At 39.8% G+C, this 20,058-nt stretch overlaps 1 protein-coding gene and 1 long non-coding RNA gene across 5 annotated transcripts; both read left to right on the top strand.

The window, feature by feature from the left end:
• Nucleotides 1–13,829: 13,829 nt before the first annotated feature.
• On the top strand, nt 13,830–15,219 carry LOC131253228 (uncharacterized). The gene is made up of 3 exons (XR_009175030.1): nt 13,830–14,316; nt 14,517–14,838; nt 15,174–15,219. It is a non-coding gene; the product is annotated as an uncharacterized LOC131253228 (long non-coding RNA).
• Nucleotides 15,220–15,690: 471 nt separating this feature from the next.
• On the top strand, nt 15,691–19,708 carry LOC131253229 (uncharacterized). Of its 4 annotated transcripts, XM_058254139.1 has the most exons (7): nt 15,712–15,814; nt 15,971–16,065; nt 16,613–16,772; nt 16,917–16,991; nt 17,721–17,788; nt 19,177–19,265; nt 19,371–19,708. In XM_058254139.1, exons 2-6 carry the CDS (start codon nt 16,028–16,030, stop codon nt 19,223–19,225), a joined length of 390 nt encoding a protein of 129 aa, XP_058110122.1. In that variant the 5' UTR covers nt 15,712–15,814; nt 15,971–16,027; the 3' UTR covers nt 19,226–19,265; nt 19,371–19,708. The 4 variants fall into 4 exon arrangements, with proteins under 4 accessions (XP_058110123.1, XP_058110122.1, XP_058110121.1 ...); XM_058254140.1 differs by having other exon boundaries at nt 15,691–15,814; nt 15,919–16,065; nt 19,177–19,708; XM_058254138.1 differs by having other exon boundaries at nt 19,177–19,708.
• The last annotated feature ends 350 nt before the right edge of the window (nt 19,709–20,058 follow it).

The raw sequence follows: 20,058 nt of genomic DNA on the forward strand, positions 1-20,058 counted from the left end.
CTAGAAATGCCCTAGGCACTCCTATTTATAGTTTAGGAATCTCCATTTTATGCCCCTTGTGAAAGAGCCTCAGATTTTCGCAGTCCGCACAAGATCCGGACTCAAATCTGCGTAAGCTCAACTGGTCGAGCCGAGTCCTCGACTGGTCGAGCACCTCCCTCGACTGGTTGAGCAGCTCGGAGAAAATACATCAATTGGTCGCTGGACTTTGAGTCGAGCGCCACCCACGACCGATCGAGCAGCGCGGTGAATTACTCCGAATTTTCAACCTGCTGCACTGTCTCTCCCCAGAAAACACAAGATGGGAATAGAAATGCCTACCCCATCCTGAAGAGCTTGAACCGGCCTCTCTTACTAACAAAGGCCCTGCTCCACTCAATGGGATTGCAAGCTGCAACCACACAAACATCACATGCCACTCCCCATCCTGAAATCCAACGGCCCCAGGATACAAAACCAAAAAACCCCAATGCCAAAATTTCCAATCCAACAACCACACTACTGGTTCAAACTACCCACCCACAACGGCCATTTCTCAGCCATTTCAGTCACCGAGCAACAGAGACTTATGTAACAGCCCCTACGCAGGGCCAGCTGCATCAATACGGCAGAGCAGGGACCTTCTGATGCAAAAAGAGCAACTGAAACAACCCAAAGGAAAACTGTGAACTGCGCTACTTCTCGGCTGCCTGCCGCTAAGATATCCTGCCAGTAGTCACAGATAACAGCAATACACAGCTAACAGAGGAACACAGCCAATCGTCTATCAAACCAGCCATGCTGCATATGCCCAACTGTACCTGAGCCCAACCAGCAAGGGTGCCTACTCTGTGTTTTTTAGAAGCATGTTGAATGCTGAAACAGAGAGGGCGGCTTGAGACCGCATTCGGCCGAACTTGACAGTACCCAGCCCCACCCTGTCTAAGAATAGAGTACCCCGAGCAGGAAAGGGGAGTTCGGAGGCGGAGTGAAAGAGAATCCTCTGCTCGACTTCGCTTCCTAATTTGGCTAGCCCATCTGCCACTCCATTAGCCTCTCAAGTTGCTTGTCGGATGAAGCTGCCCAGGCCCTGCTGTCAGATGCTGCTTGTGCTGAATGTTGACCCAACGCTGCTGGAATTTCTGCAGGTTGTTGAGGCTAAGGTGGTGTCCACCATGAGCTCCAGGCTGTCATCCAGCGTTTTTTTTTTTTTTTTTTTTTGTTTCCTTTTCAGCTTTGCTTTTTGTGGATGTCTGTATAGCTACTCCTGCTCGAATATCTCCGGGCAGCTGCAGTATGTGCGTTGTGCTGCATCTTTGGTGCTTCATTGAATATGGTCAGTGTGTTGTTGTGGCAGGCTTGCTTCTGATTTAAATAATTAAAAAACAAAAGACTCTGAATACTAGCAAGTGCAATACAAACTACCTCTCTCCTCGTGTAAATATAGATTGAAAGGCGTTTGAAAGGAGGAATTCGTTTTATCTATTTGAAGAAAAATCGACGGAGGTTTTCAGGGAGGATTAGTAGAGCATGGCATCAGAAAGCACGGGTTTGTTGGGAGCACAAGCGAATAGAGCCCCGTCCATCATGAGAAATCACACGTCCCAATATGGAGTATGGGTGGCATCTAAGCGTTTCACCAGCTGAGCCCCACTTATTAGCTCTCGTGACTCAAAATAGAGCCATCTCACCCCTCAGGTGAGCCAAAACGTGAAAGACAAATGACCAGCCCAATCAATTTCAGAAATTAACCGGCCTGATTGATAGGCCAAAACATCCAAACTTCTTGCCTACATGATGGAGAGTTCATGTCTCATACCCTCTCGCTATATTGGCACATGTGCTTGCTTGTAGATGGGCAGGGCTTCACACGAATGTAGGCAAAACTATTTAGAGATTCAATCTTTAAAATGGAGCAGTTCCACAGTCAGTGGGATCTCCTAAGTAAATTCTCTCTCCTCAAGGCAAGGTCTCCAATTTTGTCTGGCTCTAGAGCCAGAGGTTGAGCATTCAGTTAAAGACGATGATTGCTGGTTCACCCAAGAAAAGGCTGTTGCTCGCATAATTGCAAAGCCAAAAGCAATGGACAGCTGCTTGTTTTGCACAATGGAGAACCTGAGAGTGAGTGAAATGGCCTGATTTTTAGAATAGAAAAATCTCAAAAAGTGTGACCATATAATAAAATGTCACTTCTCCTACATAAAAATCTCAATGTCGTGACCATCAGTATTGCATTTGAAGTTGGATGGACCATTAAAAGAAAATGTCAATAGTTCACATTCAACTAACAAATCAATGTCTTTGAATCATCCTTTAGCATGGCCAATCTACAAATCCATGAATGGCAGGTGACAATCATCTGACCATCACTTCTAGTGGCCCTATGGATCAACAAAAATTATCTAGCCTCACTCGCAACTCTGTTTTTTCTTTTCTTTTCTAAGGTTTCCTGAAAAACGTCCATACATGTTGCAATAGGATGCAACCCTACTTTAGCAGTTGGAACAGGTTTTAAATAGCTGAGTATTTGCTGCTGTATCAGGCTCTTTCCTATCAAATCAGGCCATATGTTCATGAGCAATACCAATATTTGGGTTAGATTTTTTAAAATTCATTTAAGAACCACTTTAATATTAGAGGAATGTTTAAGGGCTCTGATTCCTCGCTCTTTATCACCACGGAGTACACCTCGCCGGTTTCCATGAATTCCTCCATGAAATCTCGAATGTTGATCAAGAGTGAGCTCCTCTCTACTTTAGAAGCTTCAGGGTAGTTCTCCAGTGCCATAGGAGTAAGAATCGTCTTCTTACAATCCACGATGAAGACATATACATTGACTCGTCTTCGGTGGGTTGTATCACCATTGGATTGCTATGATTTTTATTTTTTATTTTTTTTTTTGAAATGGAAGCATGTCTTTTTATTTTATTTTATTTTGTTGTAAAATGGACTGATGCTACCTACTATGTGGGTTGGTTGACCTCAGATGACCCATTACAATAAAGATCGATAAGTTGTATATTCTGTAACGATACTCGGATCAAAAGTTACGGTCGATTTACAACAATTTCTTCCTATTCGGATTAAATTTCATTGAATAGATGTGTTTGCGGCCCAGTTATGTCATGCCTTACTAATGTAGAGTGGGTCGTGGACACTTTCATGTCCAAGATGGATTAAAGAAGGCTCAATCAGAGGCAGAAATCATTAAGACCATTAGAACCATAAAATAGACATATCTCGTAAACCAGAATGAGTTACTTGACGTACCATATATGATTTTGGGGTAGGATGAGCTACTTTAGCCAACCAATCCGAATATGTCAGATTGCCCTCGACGAATTTGCAAGATTCCATCAAATCGACGATCAAATTGCATGCATATTTGAATTTTTATTATAAATAGTAAGTTTTAGTTTGATTATGACTCTTCATCTGTTGGGCTTTAGGAGAATAACGTGGTTAAGCCACATAAAAAACTTACTATAAAAAGTAAATTTACTATTTATAGTAAGTTACGAATTTCTAGGAGTTTTAGTTTTCTCTCATGTTGCTTATCCATAAAGGGAATCATGACTCACCATAAATAGTAAACTTACTACTTATAGACAGTCGTGAATCCTACTAAACATCACGGTTTTCAGCCAAAAATAGTGTCCTATTTGGCTTAACCATACTATTCTCCTAATTATTCTAAATACTCTTCATGTTGGACACAACTCCTAAAACCCAGTGGATAAAGAGTTATAATCAAAACTAAAACTTACTATAAATAGTAAAAACGAAAATAAAATGGGATTTCAACCAAAGATCTAATAGAATCTCACAAATTCGGCATGGGCAACCCGGCACGGCCTAGTTGGGTGGCTAAACTAGCTCGTCGTACCCCAAAATCATATATGGCATGTCGGATAACTCATTCTGGTTTATGAGAGACGCTTGTTTAAGGTGCTGACAGTCCGGATCACTTCCGCCTCCAATTGGGCCTTTTCTGATCCATCTTGGCCATGAAATAGTCTACAACCCGTCTATGTCATATAGTGCCTGAACAATTGATGCCATACGAAATATTTTTCCCTACTTGGGGATGGTAAAATGGTGCAAATCAAACTTTGATGGGATGGTACTAGCCTTCTTATTATGCTGAGAAATTGAAGTTTGATAGATTCGTGGACGGTGGAAGGGAGCTATGTTTATCATTAACACGAAGGAACGGGGACTACAATCTCTCGAGTGATCTCGGCTCACGCACGAAAAAGAACTCTTTTTAAATTCCAGCCTAATTACGGTGGGACCTAGGAAGTTTTTAACGGTGGGTGTTCAATGAGAACTGTTTCCTGTGGACGGCATGGATGTGCAACACATACATCAAAGTGGGCCCCACAATGAGGGAAACACCCACTAATGTGTTACTTGGGTGCCACCTAATCCGTTTCTTTATCGGGAATAAACGTCCCACCTTGATTTTAAAATAGGATCTTCCTACGTGTGAGCATCCATGAAGGGATCCCATCGTCCGATCACCAAATATGGGCCCCACTCCTACAAACTCAAGGACCTGACTTCCGACGGAAAGGATCGTGCAACCGAGCTTCTCTTTATTTTCTATTTTCATATATCCTCTTAAATTATAAAGAAAAATATTAGAAAAGCTTTTAATTTGGATACCCTATCCTAAAATAGTAGTGTTTTGTAATGAGGACTTACAAAGTATAATAGCATAATGATATAAGAAATTTCAGTGAAAATGCACAAACAAACATAATGTAGTGAATGCTAGCTGAAAAACATGATGGGGTCTAAATTCAAAGAAGAAAGGAAAATGTAGCAACCATTGGATCGGTTCTACGGTTCGGATCAACGGTCCGGTTAACGGTTCGGATCAATGGTTCGGTTCGGTTCTACAGGACCCTAAATCGGAACCGATCCGTAATCAACGGTTTTCAAAATTTGGGAACTGGAACCGGACCGTTAGCACCCTAGAACCGGACCAAATCGGACCGATCCAACGGTTCCAGTCCGGTTACATGGTTCCAACGGTTAAATGTGCACCCCTAGCCAAGGTACTAGCCTTTTGATTACGCTGAGAAATTGAAGTTTGATGGATTGAAAGTTAATTAAGGAAATACAAAGAAAAGTTGAAAATACATCACAGTGGCAGATAAACTCACATCAGCACTGAGAAAGCAAACTATTTGTACTAACAAAAAAAAAAAAAAAAACTAAAACATGCCCTATAAAGCATGCATAGAGGGTACATCTAATGGGTGAATCAGATATCACTCAAACATCATACCAGATCCCACGTAACTTGAATGTATGGTAATTGTCATGATGTGTATGTGAAATTCATTCTGATCATTGGATGGAAAATTCCACATTACGCACAAGGCCAAAACATTAGACTAACTCGTGATTCAGTAGGCCACACCAAAGAAAACAATTGGGAGAGGAGTCCACTCTTGATTTTTACAAGCACCCATTGCAATGATTATATGAAATCAGCTCTAACCATTAGATTGGCCTATCAAAATTTACCATGGATGCCCAAACATCAGGCCCATCTGTTATTCAGGTAGGCCACACCAAGTGTAACCGTTTGGAAAGTGAGGATTGTACTACACATTTTTTGCAATTGTGTGGTCCACATGAATCATAGAATGACCATATTTTTGAGCCCTGTTCCTGATATAGGCTGATGCCCTTGGTGGTTGGAGTGGATTTCACATAAACATCATGGCGAGGCCCACCCAAGCTGCCCATGCCATGCTCAAACTTTTTGGAAGAGCCCTCTCATTATGGGTTTGAATCATACAGATAGTGGGCCCAGCTTAGATTGCCTAGGATTCCAAAGAAACACCCTTGGTCCAATGATGAGAACAACTGACCGATCAAAGAAGCTTATGCTGTTAAAGGGAGACCCAGCCGGACAGAATGAAAAACATGTGAAATGAAAATGTATCAATTGATTACTATCTAAATAGTTTTCCCTACTTGGGTGGTCCAAATCAAACTTTGGTGGGATTTCTCAGCTGAAAAAAAAAAAAAAAAAAGAACGGCCCCAAAACATCTGAAAATATTCTGGCAATGGTAGGAAGAAGATCTACCGATTGCTTTGGACCCACTCCACTTAAAAGTCAATCTGATAGTTTAATACAACGAGGGAAGCTGATTCCCTGGTGACCATGCCACTAGGATGCTGTGGGGCCCAGCTTGATATTTGCGTTTTGTATCAACACCATACCATCTATTCTCCAATGGCAATTTATTTTTATTTTTTTCTCAAAAAAATAAAAGAAGAGGGTATTCATAAAACAAATGGGCATTATATTACGTCCATAATGAACAGACGAGATTTTAAATTTATTCTATTTTATCCATGTGGTGCAGGGCCATTTACCATCTTCCTTTGGGTGAGTGTTGTTAGAAGGCCACAAGTGCCGCTGTTGGGCTTGGGGTGTCAACGGGCCTAGTTTAGGCTGGGCTAATTAAGCTCCGCACAAAGCCGGCCTGCATCTTTCAAGCGAAGCCCAAACCCAGCCTGAGCCCGTGATGGGCCAAAAAGTACAGCTCATGCCAGACTAGATTTTCATAGAAGGTGCGGTCGCCCCATAGCCCATGAAATTTTGTAAAGGGTGCACACCCTTTATTTTTTCAGGAGACCCACTGTGATGTGTATATAAGATTTACTATGACTATTAGTGTGTAATCCCATGCCAAGCCAAGGGCAAAACAATTATCCTCTTTTGGTTTTTAAGGAGGCCCACCTTCATGTGTTAGTGAGATCCACCATGGAACATCTCCTGCAAGTGTTACAAGTCTTGACAATTAACAAGTTGTACATCAACTTGAAGAAGTGTTGTTTTTTAACAAATAACTTGTTATTTTCGGATTTTTTGTGACATATGCGGGCATTCATGTGGACGATAAAAAGGTGCGAGCCATTAGGGAATGGCCGATTCCGACGAACCTTCATGAAGTAAGAAGTTTCTACGGGTTGACAACATTCTATCGATGATTTGTACAGAATTTCAGCAATATAGTTGCACACATTACAGATTGCATGAAAAAGGGTCGTTTCAATGGACTGATGAGGCTAACAGAAGCTTTGCTAAAATCAAGCAACGATTGTCCACAACCCTAGTTCTTAGTTCTTCCTAGTTTCCATAAGTCGTTTGAGGTTGAGTGTGACGCCTCATATATCGAAATTGGAAGAGTCTTATCACAGGAATGACTCATAATTCCAATTATACTGGTTAGAACACCATGCACATGCTTGAGAAATGATTGACATATGAGCACTAATGATCATCATGCACATGTGCAACAGTTCTAACACAATTAGACCCATTTGTAAGCCTCCGCATGCAGGGTACATGACTCATAATTTAGTCTAATGTGAACTGCGTGCATGTTAGAAAGATCGCATTTTTTTATATAGGAATTCATATTTGTTCTTAAGATGATTTTCTCTTCAATGAGAATCAACTATGCATCCCCCAAAGTTCTTTGAAGGAGCAGATATCCAAGAGCTACATGGAGGTCGCCTTGGTGGACACCTTGGGTGAGACAAGACGTGGGCTCTTATTGATGAATAATATTATTGGCTACAATTGGTAAGTGACATGGGTAAAACGATGCAGCGCTGTCATGTTTATCAGACCTCTAATGGGCAATCTCAAAATATGAGCCTTTACACTTCATTACCTGTGCCTCACAACCCTTGAGAGGACTTATCTATGGACTTCGTACTTTGTATCCTACAAACACAACGCTGCATGGATTCATTAATCATTGTGGTAGATTGTTTTTCAAATATTGTGCACTTTATCCCATACAAAAGGACACTCGATGCAACATACATGGGTTATCTATTCTTCAGAGAGGTCGTACGGCTACATAGGGTTTCCAAGACCATTACTTCTAACTGTAATATGAAGTTCACTAGTCACTTTTGGCGGAATTTATGGAATCGGTTCGATATGCGACTTGAGTTTAGTAGTGCCTATCACCCGTAGACCGATAGGCAAACTAAAGTTGCAAATTGTACGCTGGGAAACTTCCTTCGATGTATTTTAAGTTCCAAGCTGAAGTCGTGAGATTTGACATTGTCTCAAGTGGAGTTTGTATTCAACAATATGTTGAACCGCTCGACAAAAAAAGTCCCCGTTGCAAATTGTTTATGATCGAGTGCCCCCGCCACATACTTAATTTGGTCTCTTTGCCCAAGCCATCGAGTATGAGTATTGCAGCAGAATATATGACAGACCAAATCATGGGCATTTATGCGAATGTAAGCCAAGTTGCAAGCTTCAAACAATAAGTAGAAAGAGTAAACCGACAAGCATCGGCAGCAAAAGGTGTTCGAGGTGGGCGACAATATTATAATTTATTTACACAGGAGAGATTTTCGACCGGGACTTATAGCAAGTTGAAAACCAAGAAGATTGGACCAGTACCGATCCTTTGAAATATCAATGGCAACGCTTACATTGATAATCTTCTAGATGACATGGAGATCTCGCGTACTTTCAACTCTTTTGGATGACAGAATATTCTTTTTAAGAGTAAGGACCTGCACACACCTCTAGGGAGGCCAATGGGGTTGACGATAGCCTAGCAAAATTTGGTATTAGTTCCTAATCGTCTTTGGTTCTCACCTCTCTGGTGGAAGTCCCCTTTATTCCCAAATGGCTTCTTTTCCTTGACAGGGTGGGGCTAGATAATCTGAGAGCGAGATAACCTTCTGTGTTTCATTCCTTCTTATGATAGGTGGGCCCTTGTTCTTTTTTGTCATTGGGCCTGCCCGAAATCTCTTTTGTAATTATCTCCATTCCATATATATAATCTAATTTTGATAAATAAAATTTAAAAAAATAATAATAATTAAAAAAAGGCTATGGACCTGAATGAGTATCATAAGCTGAAGCTGGACGAGAACTTGAGGTTGAATTCTTTTGAAGTAGAGAAGACTGATGTAGAGCAGGCCATATATACTTTCATGTCAAAGATGGGCAAGTGACGGCCTGATCAAAGGCGGAAATGATTCAGACCGTCAAAATCTTATATCAATTGTATCTCGCAAACCGGGATTGAGTTTTTTGACATATTATATATGATTTTGGGTAGGAAAATATTAAATCATATACAATTGCTGTCTTTAAATAATAATTACACCATCTACAATTGAATTCAGAGATTGTGAAATGGGTTGCAGCAATTTACATTTAACTCTATAGTACACAACTAGAGGGCTGTCGAAAATTGTCTTCACAGTTTCTTTACACCACCAGTTTTAATTCCTCTGTATACGAATTTCTGAAACTTTTGGTGGTAGAAGTGCTGCAATACATGGTATACACGTGCATCTCCAATCTTTTGCAAGTAGTTTTGTTTGATTCTACAGTGTTTTTTTAAAAAAATTAAATTAAATAATGTGCATTTCAGCTTGCAACTCAACTTTTACAACAAAAAACCTGCCAGAACTCTTGATGTTGGGGGAGATCTGGGCGATCTGATTCCCAGGCCGATAGGATGCTGCTGCCAAATTATGAGATAAGAATGACACCTCAGTTGTGATTGGGGAAGGAAAGGGTGGCAAATGCTAACATGATTAATGAGTTCTTCCCAAGTACCAAATGTACTGACTGCACTTTGGAAGCCTTGCCAACCACAACTTGGTGGTGCGCCTAAATAATCCTTATCATCAATGTTTTTCAGCATTCCTTAATAAGTAGATGAGACGCTGTAACATTACCAATCATAATCATTTTTCTTGCTGGGAGAACCGCCTGGTTTCGACCCTGTTATCCAGAAACATTTGCAAGTTAGAAGATGGAAAAGATCTATTACTTTGTGGATAAGTCCAGTTTTACAAGATTGATAACACTAATTAACAATAGGTGATTTTGATACGCACATTTCCAAATGCAGCCATACATGTCTAAATGGCACGTGTTTGGGACATCCAAGCCGTGCATCAGCTGGCCCCCACCTCGTAGATGACCCAACCTAAAAAGCAGGCCGGTCCACCCATCATGTGGGCTACACTTGTATGCTTAATGTGCACCAGATAGAAACTTGCTACCGAACATCTATTTGTGTGTGTCCTACACCATATCTGATGAGTAGACTGGCCCAATGTCGGGAGTAAGTCATCTACATGGAGGGGTCCACTAACAATGTTTGTAAAACCACCATACCTTTATGGGGTTGAGTTTTCCATTTATATAGACGTATACAAAACAGAGTAGAGTTTGAATACAGAGATAAAATAGGAAAGATAGCTACAAATGAAAACCGTATAACAAACAAATGGAAACTGTATAATCTAAATTATGTCTCCTATAATCAAGGAGGATTCCGTAAATCAAGAACTGATTTACTGGAATTCTCTACAGCTCCCCGCAAGCTAAGAGTGGGATTAACACAAACTCGTAGCTTGGATCGAAAGAAGATATAAAGATCACGTGAGACACTCTTGGTGAAGACGTCAGCCAGTTGTAAGTGAGACGGAACATGCTGGAGACGTAGAGTGCCAGCAACAACGAGCTCACGGAGAAAATGGTAATCAAGGTCGATGTGCTTGGCGCACTTGTGGGACACGGGATTGGAACTAAAAAAATTGCACTCTTGTTGTTACAAAGAAGGAGAGACCGGTGAGTTAAAGGAACTCGAAGATCTTGTAGGAGATGAGTGAGCCATAAGACTTCAGCAGCAGCAAGGGCGAGAGCTCGGTACTCGGATTCGCAGCTTGAACAAGAAACTGTCGGCTGTTTCTTGGCACTCCAAGAGACAAGATTTTTGCCAAGAAAAACTGAGTAGCCAGAGGTGGAGCGTCTAGTGTCCGGGCAGCCAGCTCAATCAGCGTCCGAGTATGCAACTAAGCCCATGGAAGAGGAGGAAGTGAACTGGAGACCAAAATTAAGTGTTCCGTTGACATAGCGAAGGATTCGCTTGACTGCCTGAAAGTGAACATCAATAGGCGCATGAAGGAACTGACTTACAGAGTTGACTGAATGGGCAAGATCAGGACGCGTGATCGTTAAATACTGCAAGGCTCCCACTAAGGAACGATAGAGAGTCGGATCCGCAAATGGAGTACCTTCAGAGGAGAGTCGTTGAGAGACAATCATGCGAGTAGTAATCGGTTTGCTATCCAACAATTGAGCACGGGCCAAGACATCAGTAGCATATTTAACTTGGCTGAGAAAAATACCGTCTGGTGTGGAAGATGCCTCTAGTCCAAGAAAAAAATTCAGCGGGCCTAAGTCCTTGACAGCAAATTCAGAGTGCAGCTGGGAGATAAATCGGTTGATGAGAGCAGAGTTATTCCCAGTGAGTACGATGTCATCAACATAAAGGAGGAGATAAATAAGATCATCTTACCTATTAAAGACAAATAAAGAAGTGTCCGCGCGGCTGCAAAAAAAACCAAGTTTTAGAAGAAATGAATTAAACCGTTGAAACCAAGCACGGGGTGCTTGTTTCAAGCCGTAGAGGGCCTTCTTTAATTTGCAAACATGAAGGGGATGGCAAGGATCAACATAGCCCGGGGGCTGCTCCATATAGACAGTTTCATGAAGAATGCCATTGAGAAAGGCATTTTTGACGTTAAGTTGACGTATGGGTCACTTGTGAGACACGGCGAGAGAGAGAACAACACGAACTGTGGAGGTTTTGACCACAGGGCTAAAGGTATCCGTGTAATCAAGACCGGGAAGTTGAGTGTAGCCCTTTGCAACGAGGCGAGCTTTGAAACGCTCAATGGATCCATCAGAAAGAAATTTAGTCCGAAAAACCCATTTGGAACCGACAATATTGGTGTTGGAGGGCTGGGGAACAAGATCCCAAGTATCATTGGTTTGAAGCGCCTTCATCTCTTCATCCATGGCAGCAAGCCAAGCTGGGTTTTTGGCAGCTGATTTAAATCCCTTGGGCTTAGAGGTGGCAAGTAGTGCATGGATCAATGGAGAAGACTGCACAAGGCTGAGATGCGCAGGATGCCGGGGCTTAAAAATTCCGAGTTTTGATCATGTAGTCATGGGATGAGAAGTAGAAGGAACTGATGAAGTAATGGCATGTATCGGGTCCATGGGAGCTACAGGAGGAGCCAAGTCCATAGAAGTTGCAGGTGCAGGCGAGTTACAGCAGATGGGGATGTGGACTCCGTAGCAGAAGAAGGAACCTGCAAGGACTCAACAACAGAGTCATCTGCACAAAAATGACAAGGAGAAGGAGGGACCTGCGTAGTAAGTTAACATAGAGATAGATGAAGTGAAAACAAAAATATCAACTTCATCGGAAACTACTGTGGCCCCTGAGAAGTTTTGAACGGTGGATGTCACTGTCCCCACTATTTTCTATGGTGGGTCCACTTGAACTTTAGATCTATCTCATTCTCTTTGTAATGCCATAAAACAATCTCTACAAATGGTTGGACGGTATGGATACAACACATGCATCATGGTGGAGTCCACAGAGCTTGGTGACGTCACTTCAGTAGCGATTTGGCTACTGGCCTTGTAGTATCCAATCCGCGCCCTTTCATCCCGGTCTGCTTGACACTATCAACAGGTTACATTATCAAACGTTAGGTTCGACCTTGGAAGTTTTTAACGGTAAACACACGTGTCAAGTCTATGGGATTAAATGGTATTGAATTGTATTCAATGGGTTTTGCACAATAATCATTGCATGTTAGAAATATGATGGTATTTTAATTATCAATCCATGTTTAGGATAAAAATCTTGATATGGAAAAAATATTGGATTAAGAAAAATCCTGTTTAGTGGATCATGAAATTATAATCAATGAATTAAATTCATAATTAATGTTGGTCACTTGTATAGATAAACATGTATATCAATGTAAGACGTACATGTGTAGTGGATTTCAAAATTTTAAAAAATCTTAAATAAGACCAAGTGCCCACTCCACTCAATCCCAACCTTTACTATCCTCCCCAAAAGCCCGATGGAATTTAGACAAATCAAATACAATTCCATCCCACTTTATCTCACTTAATACTATGCATGGAATGAGCTCATTTAGATACCATCAAATAAGTTAGGTTTATGATCAAATTATAAATATTTTTTCTAAAAAAAAAATTTTAAGTTACTTAATCACTTCAGTTTTATAAGTAAAAATAAAGATAAGCTTTTCTTAAATAACTTGTAATCAAAATGCCACTTACATTCACATAGAATAACTCACCTGCAATTTGACATCTTCATCATGGTTAGACACATCATGTAAATGGATTGAAATCCATGTAAACTCCACCATAGGCCCCTTCTACCTGTCTCTAGTCTTCAAATACCTAAATTCCAAATCAAGGGAATTTAAAGTCAAGGATAATTTTAAAATCTTTAGTTATATTTAGCAACTTGTATATGGAATTACTAATAATTCAAAAATACTAATGCATTGAAATTATGTAGCATATTTACAAGAGTTTGAATGTAATTACTAAATTAATATTAATATGCTTAATGAGGGGACATGTAATGTTTAATATAGTGATTGTAATAAATTAATTAAAATATATATGTTGATAAAAAATGATGAAATTTCATATTTCGGATTGACCACAGCATAGGATCACAATTGAACCACTAGCTTTTTTAATCATTGATTTATAGGGCTAATTTATGGACTGCTCAAATCATTCCATTAATATAATTTTAGTTATGTAGCCGATGGTGAATTAATAGCTTAGTCATGACAACAATATATGTTACACATCCTACTCTCGTTCTTTCAAAAATAAACAAACGCGGCAGAGGGTCCCTATAATATAAATAAAATAAAAAAAGAAGGAAAAAAGAAAGCAGAAAGCCCTAATTAGCGCGACTCTCTCGCTTTCGCTATCTTTTCCTCTCACTTTCTCTCTCCCTCTCCATCTCCATCTCCGCCGTCTCGTCTCTCCCTCTCCCGTCCTCGATCTCTCTCTCCCATACTCTCTCGATCTCTCTCCCTTCCTCTCCCTACCCCTCTCGATCTCCCGCCCCCGCACGACTCCCCTCTCTCTCTCTCTCTCTCTCTCTCTCTCTCTCTCCCACACGACTCCACCTTCTTCTTGGCAGTGCAAGAGCTCGAAGAGCTTGATCAGCCTCCATCGAGATCGAGAGACAAAGTTATTGGGCATTTGGAAGGAAAGCGCTAGGGTGCCTCTATCGATAACATGCTCACATGGAACTTCTGATTCCCATCGATCTCTCTGTACAAATCATCGGATCAACGTAAAATGGAGAAAATCGATATCTCCTGCTTCTTTTGGATTATACAGAGGATTAGGGTTTTCATGTTGGGACCTCGAGCACAACATCCAGGTCAGTGAGTTTCCCTCAGATCTGATAGCTTTTTCCTGCGATGTCTGCGTTTTCTGCCCTTCTGCTTTGATTTTCCTTGATTTCTTGTCAGATCTAAGGTTCTTATGTGATATATGGTGTAGATATCTTGAAAAATGAATGATATCTTTTTATAAATCACCGATAAAATGCTCTATACCCTGTCCATTGTCTTCCTACAGGGATGCTAACACTGTAATGATGTTATGGAATTTGTACTTCAAAACTTCACAGAGATGAATAAACTTTGGGTCCGAATGCATCATCAGGTTAGTTGAAATTTTAGAGAACTATCGCTATTGTGTTTGGGCACAAACAGTAAGTGCATGCCATAAATGAAAAACTGGAGCATGGGGGTTTGTGAAGGGAAGATGCAGTGCAGTTTGAATTTCATGCTATTCTACATGTTTGACGAAATTCCTCAACCAGACTCTGTTTCTCACCAATGAATGATACCAGCTCCAAGTTGATTTCCCCAAGCATTACCTCATGGAAGCACCTCAAGTCAGAAAAAAATTCTTCTTCTTCTTCTTCTTCTTCTTTTTTTTTTTTTTTTTTGTAGAAATTGGTTATCTGAAATGTTGATCAATTGCTTGAAATGTCTGACCACATTAGATTTTTTAATACAAAAAAGGCTGACCAATTACTCAACTCTGTATTGGATTGTTATTGTAGGGCCCCCTAATCTCTTATCAAACAGCTTGTGGGGCCCACTCCTGGGCTTTCGTGGAACCAACTCCTAGGTTGCAGCATCATGCGTCATCAAGTTCAAAATCAAAATGGACATTTCCAATTACACATTTCTTAAGTTGCTTATGTTTTATAGTTATCTGCTCTAGGAGTAGCTGAATAATTTTTAAGACCTACGACAATCCACTCAAATATCTACATTTCCTACACATTCGGCTTGAGATTAGTTTGCTGTAAAATTGGCTAATTTGTAGTTGTAGTTTCTCTTTTCTTTGGTTTTTCTTTTCCTGTAACTCTTTTGGCTTTTGGCCTTTTGTGCAATAAAATCTTCTAAGTTAAAAAAAAATAAAAAAATCATCTCGTTGACCTGTTGGTAAACAAGGGGCTTGCTATCCCCATATGCATGCTCTCCACATGCAAATGCAGCAGAGTGCCAACATGGCTGGTCCACTCATCAGGCAGCCACCCCTATATGAAAGCAAAGGATATGGTTTAAGATAACTTGCCAACAATGTTAAAAAAGAAGAAGAAGAAAAAGAAAAAAGAAAGATTACTTGCTAACAGTCAATTGTCAACATAGATAAATCTATGAGTCCTTTGGAGAAAATCCTTTCCTTAAAATGCTTCCTATGACGGTGGATTGTTTAAGATTAACTTGCCAACAGGTCACTTAATGTTTCAGGGAGGACAAGTGGTCAAGTACACTACCCTGTTAGCTTGTGGCAACTATCATGGAGTTGTGGGCTTTGCAAAAGGAAAAGGCCCAACAATTCCCATTGCCCTCCAGAAGGTATCTATTTGATGCATTTGTAAATATCAGCTCAAATTTTAAGTCCTTGTTAATTGGGAAATCGATTATTTATGGTTAATTCTGCATTGTGGCTCATCCATCAGCAAAAGAGTGACTATTTTACCTCCATTTGTTGCCATTCTGAGACGCTGGCAGCCACTTTTGGCAGGTATTCATGAACTTTTTCAGATGGTCTGAATCCCCTTGTTGTTGATGATCATGCTTTGGCAGCAAATGCACTGCCTCTTGAGGTGATTGAACTTCCACACTCCTATCTCTTTCCAGTTTCATGGAAACTGTGAGTTGTATACACTCTCATTGAAGAGTTTTGTGATTGAATTCTATACTCTCTCACAGTTTTAATCCACTATATTTCTTCTCTGCCATTTGTAATTGATCTTAATTGGATTAGTTGAGAGTTTTCACTGCATGAATGCTAATAAGATTGATACTTTGTAAAGAAATTTGATATAATTGATGTAATTAGTGTTTCTTCCTGGTTCTTGTGATGTCACTCTAGCGAAATCCATATCTAGATAATTAGATTATTAGATGTAGCTATGTCTGGTAATATATAGTATACTGGAGCTTGTCATGACCATTATGCTTGTGAAAATTTTAGGGAATTCCACAAATTATTTTGTTGACGCTATACTGTTTTATCAGTCTAACTGTTTTTGTTTTTCCTGAAAATTGGTTTGACGTTCTTGTGTATTTCATCTGTGGAGGTATTTAATTCACTTATAGAGTAGGTGCAGATCTTGCATGATTAAAATCATGTTCCTCTTTCTCTCTTAGGGAGGAGGATGGTGCAACAATGTTACGACTTGCCTCTCATGAAAAGAAAACCATTTGGGTTCATCCAAGAAGACTGGGTTTGATGTCTACTTCTCCATGGCTAGGGGGGGAATGCCACTTTGCCTGCTATGGAAATGACCAAGTGCTTCGACATCAGCTAGTAAGCCATTGTTATTAAGGTGTCTCTTGCTTGATTTTATACATTAAGTATCTGTTATCATATTCAATTCGTAAGATGCTCCAAGTGTACAAGTATGAGCTTGAGCAAAACCCAGTATAATTTCTATTCTTGATCCCATGAAAGGCGAATGTTGATGCAGCAGCAGTTAAAATAGTCATGGCTGGAGCTGGATGTGAAAATGGTAGTAAAGTGGAACAAGTGAGAAATGGCCTTCATATTGTTATATTTAACATTGTTGCTTTGTGAAATAAAACTATAATTTCTCACATGTTCTTTCATTTTGTGTTTTCCCTTGTCAAACTCACAACCTTTCTCCATCCTCAGATAACATATGCAGTAGTTGTTGCATGGATTTTGAATGCTATTCTAGTCTCAGAATGATAGAGCCAGAATGGTTGTCCTGCTCTCCTCTTTTAAATAAACCTGAAATGCCAGCTGGAATAAATCTGTGAAGTTGTTGATAGCTCTACAAGGCTATTACCAAACATTCTTTTTGAAGCCGTCTCTGTTACAACTAGCTTCATTGGCTCCTTATTACAGTGCCTGCCATGAAACCAAAATGCATACCTGGTTAGACCCAATTTTTATCTTTTTTATTTTTTTAGCCCTGATTTCTAGTGAATACCTTTGTCATTGGCTTGTTGATTTTACTCAGCCTATGTAATTGATTATTACATAGCAGCTGTGGGAGTTTTGTGCTCACATTGCCAGTCCTAGGCCCCGGTAAAGGAGAAGGGTTGCATCAGGTTGGCAGCCAGTGTGAAACTTTTTCCACAACTTTATCATTGATTTAGTAGTGACACTATATTCAAATGATCGTACTGTTGTTTAATTTGTTGCTATGGGAATTATCAGCAACTGAAATTTTCTTATCTCTTGAGAGTGTGGTCTCTTTACTGATTGAATCTTGACATTTTCTTGTTCCAGGTGCCATTTACCAAATTTATATATTGGAATGGAATACATGCGGACACAGTTTTAAACTTGTTGGACAGGTGAAATTCATGCTTCTTGACATCATGCAGTTGTGATTTTATAATGGTAACAGATTCATAAATTTGTTTAGTTAATTCACTGTTCACTTATTTTGTGGATTATGGTCCTTGTACAAGTTGATGTGGAAGGGAGATGCATAAAGGCCCTAATATATGTGTTAAAATCTTTAGTACACAATGAGTTGACATATGCACTGAGTCAACCTATCTCAGGCTCTTGAAATGCATGTCAAATGTTAGTTTCATTCGAGTAAAGGCGAATCAGGGGATTGCCTGGTGCATATTATATTATTTCGTGTATTTGAAGGACAAGAAATAAGTAGCTTTGGTGAGCTGTTTGTGTTCTAATTTCTAAATGAAGTGAGGGTGGATGTTCATGAGTTGGACCTGAAGTTGTGGATGTTGGACTGCAAAAAAGGTTGACTGGGCTAGTGCCTGGTTGAGTCATGCTGAATTGTACAGAGTCGGTTGAGTTTTTGAGCCGAATTGACACGACTCATCAAGTCATGACTGAGTCATGCTGGCCAGTGAGTTTCTGTGAAACCTGGCCTGGAATCTCATTGAACCAAGTCGACTCAACATGGTTGAGTCGACCCACCAAGTTTTAGTACCATGATCTCTGGATGGATGGCTCTGATTGATACATCACCTGCTGAGTGTGCCATGGATGGAAGGAGCAGTGTATGTTCTTTCGATAAAAATTTTTCTCCACATGGAGCGCCCGATGCACACAGAACAAGGAAACACCTAGGTAGAGAAGCAAAGAAAAACCACCAGCATATAGATCTATAAAAGACTAGTTGTGGTTAGATATTTTAGCCCCCACAATTAGGTTTTGAGGTTCTTATATTCAAAGGATGTGGGGGAATCTCTTTTAAATTAAGGTTAGGGTTATATTAGGAAAGTGAAAATGTGGCTGCTGCTCAAGGGCCAACTCTGATTTCACCCGGAATTGCCAACCAATGGCTCTGTTTTCACCGACGAAAGCCAACATAGGCTTACGTTTTACCCACAAGCAACCTCTCCACTCTAGTTTTTTCTTGTACCCTGGTGGTCCTTTTGACTATTAGTAGTTCACTACTTGGGAAATAATTCAAATCATAAATGAATGTTCCCTCTTTTTTTTTTTTTTCTTTTTCTTTTCCTGCTACCATTTATTTTGTATATTCATGCCTATTCCTTATTTTGGAGCTAATTTGTTCAATCTCCATTCGATAAATGGTTGTCATGGCTTTTCGTGGAATGCATGTGTCATATCATTATTCAGGATTGTCCCAACTATTTGGCGTTGGCTATTGAATGCATCTGTTTCTTCATGCTTGTGGTGGTAAGCATCTTCTTTGCTGCATCTCATATATGACGAGTGAACTGTGACATTCTGTTTGAAGCTCAACTTTAGGGAACTATTCAGGACCACCTACAAATATTCAACATTAAGATGAAGGCAAAAATGAAATCACATCAGATGCCTGAGCAGGTGATAATGTCATCCACTTTAAACTTTATTAGCTCACTTTTCTATTTGTTTCATAGGTTGTTTCGTTTCTCAATTAGTTTCCATGCTATATTGTTATATTCACAGGTTGTGTTTTGGAAGTGGATTACGCCAAAGATGTTGGGGCTGGTCACACAAACATCAGTGTATCATTGGTCAATAGAAGGTAATATTGCATTTTTCTTTTCGTACAAGGGTTCTTTTGAACTACATTCAGTTTCTCGCTTTTCTTTTTTGATAGATCAATTTATATTTCAGTTAGGAACTTCCATTACATTGTTGAATTGCTGGCTTTAAAATTTACAAAACTTATTTGTAGGTGATTCAGAGTGTATAAAGATTTGTTTCAGATATTTTGATATGTAACCATGTGCTAATATTTGTTATATGTTCTGTACTTTAATTCACAGAAACTGTTCAATTAAGGTTTGATTTATTTCACTATAGGCATTGTCTGCCTATAATATGTTAGTTAAAAACTGAAATAGGAAGCAATTTCTTTACAGTATATGCCTAGGAGGGCTTCCATGAATTTTATTTATTGCCTATCATATACCTAGAATAACTAAGAGTTTCCCTGTATCTTATTGGGGTAAGCTGATATGGATTCAACACTGCCGTATCAACTAATGTGAAATTGATTTTCTGAACCACATTCAGTAGGCTATGCATCTACCGTGGCTACGGTACCAATGGCTACGGTTGTACGTAGGGCTACTCATATGTAGCTATGGATTTTATCGGTAGCTTTTGATCATTTTTGCAACAAAAACTG

This window comes from Magnolia sinica, chromosome 8 (assembly GCF_029962835.1).
Source record: "Magnolia sinica isolate HGM2019 chromosome 8, MsV1, whole genome shotgun sequence".
Taxonomy (NCBI): Eukaryota; Viridiplantae; Streptophyta; class Magnoliopsida; order Magnoliales; family Magnoliaceae; genus Magnolia; species Magnolia sinica.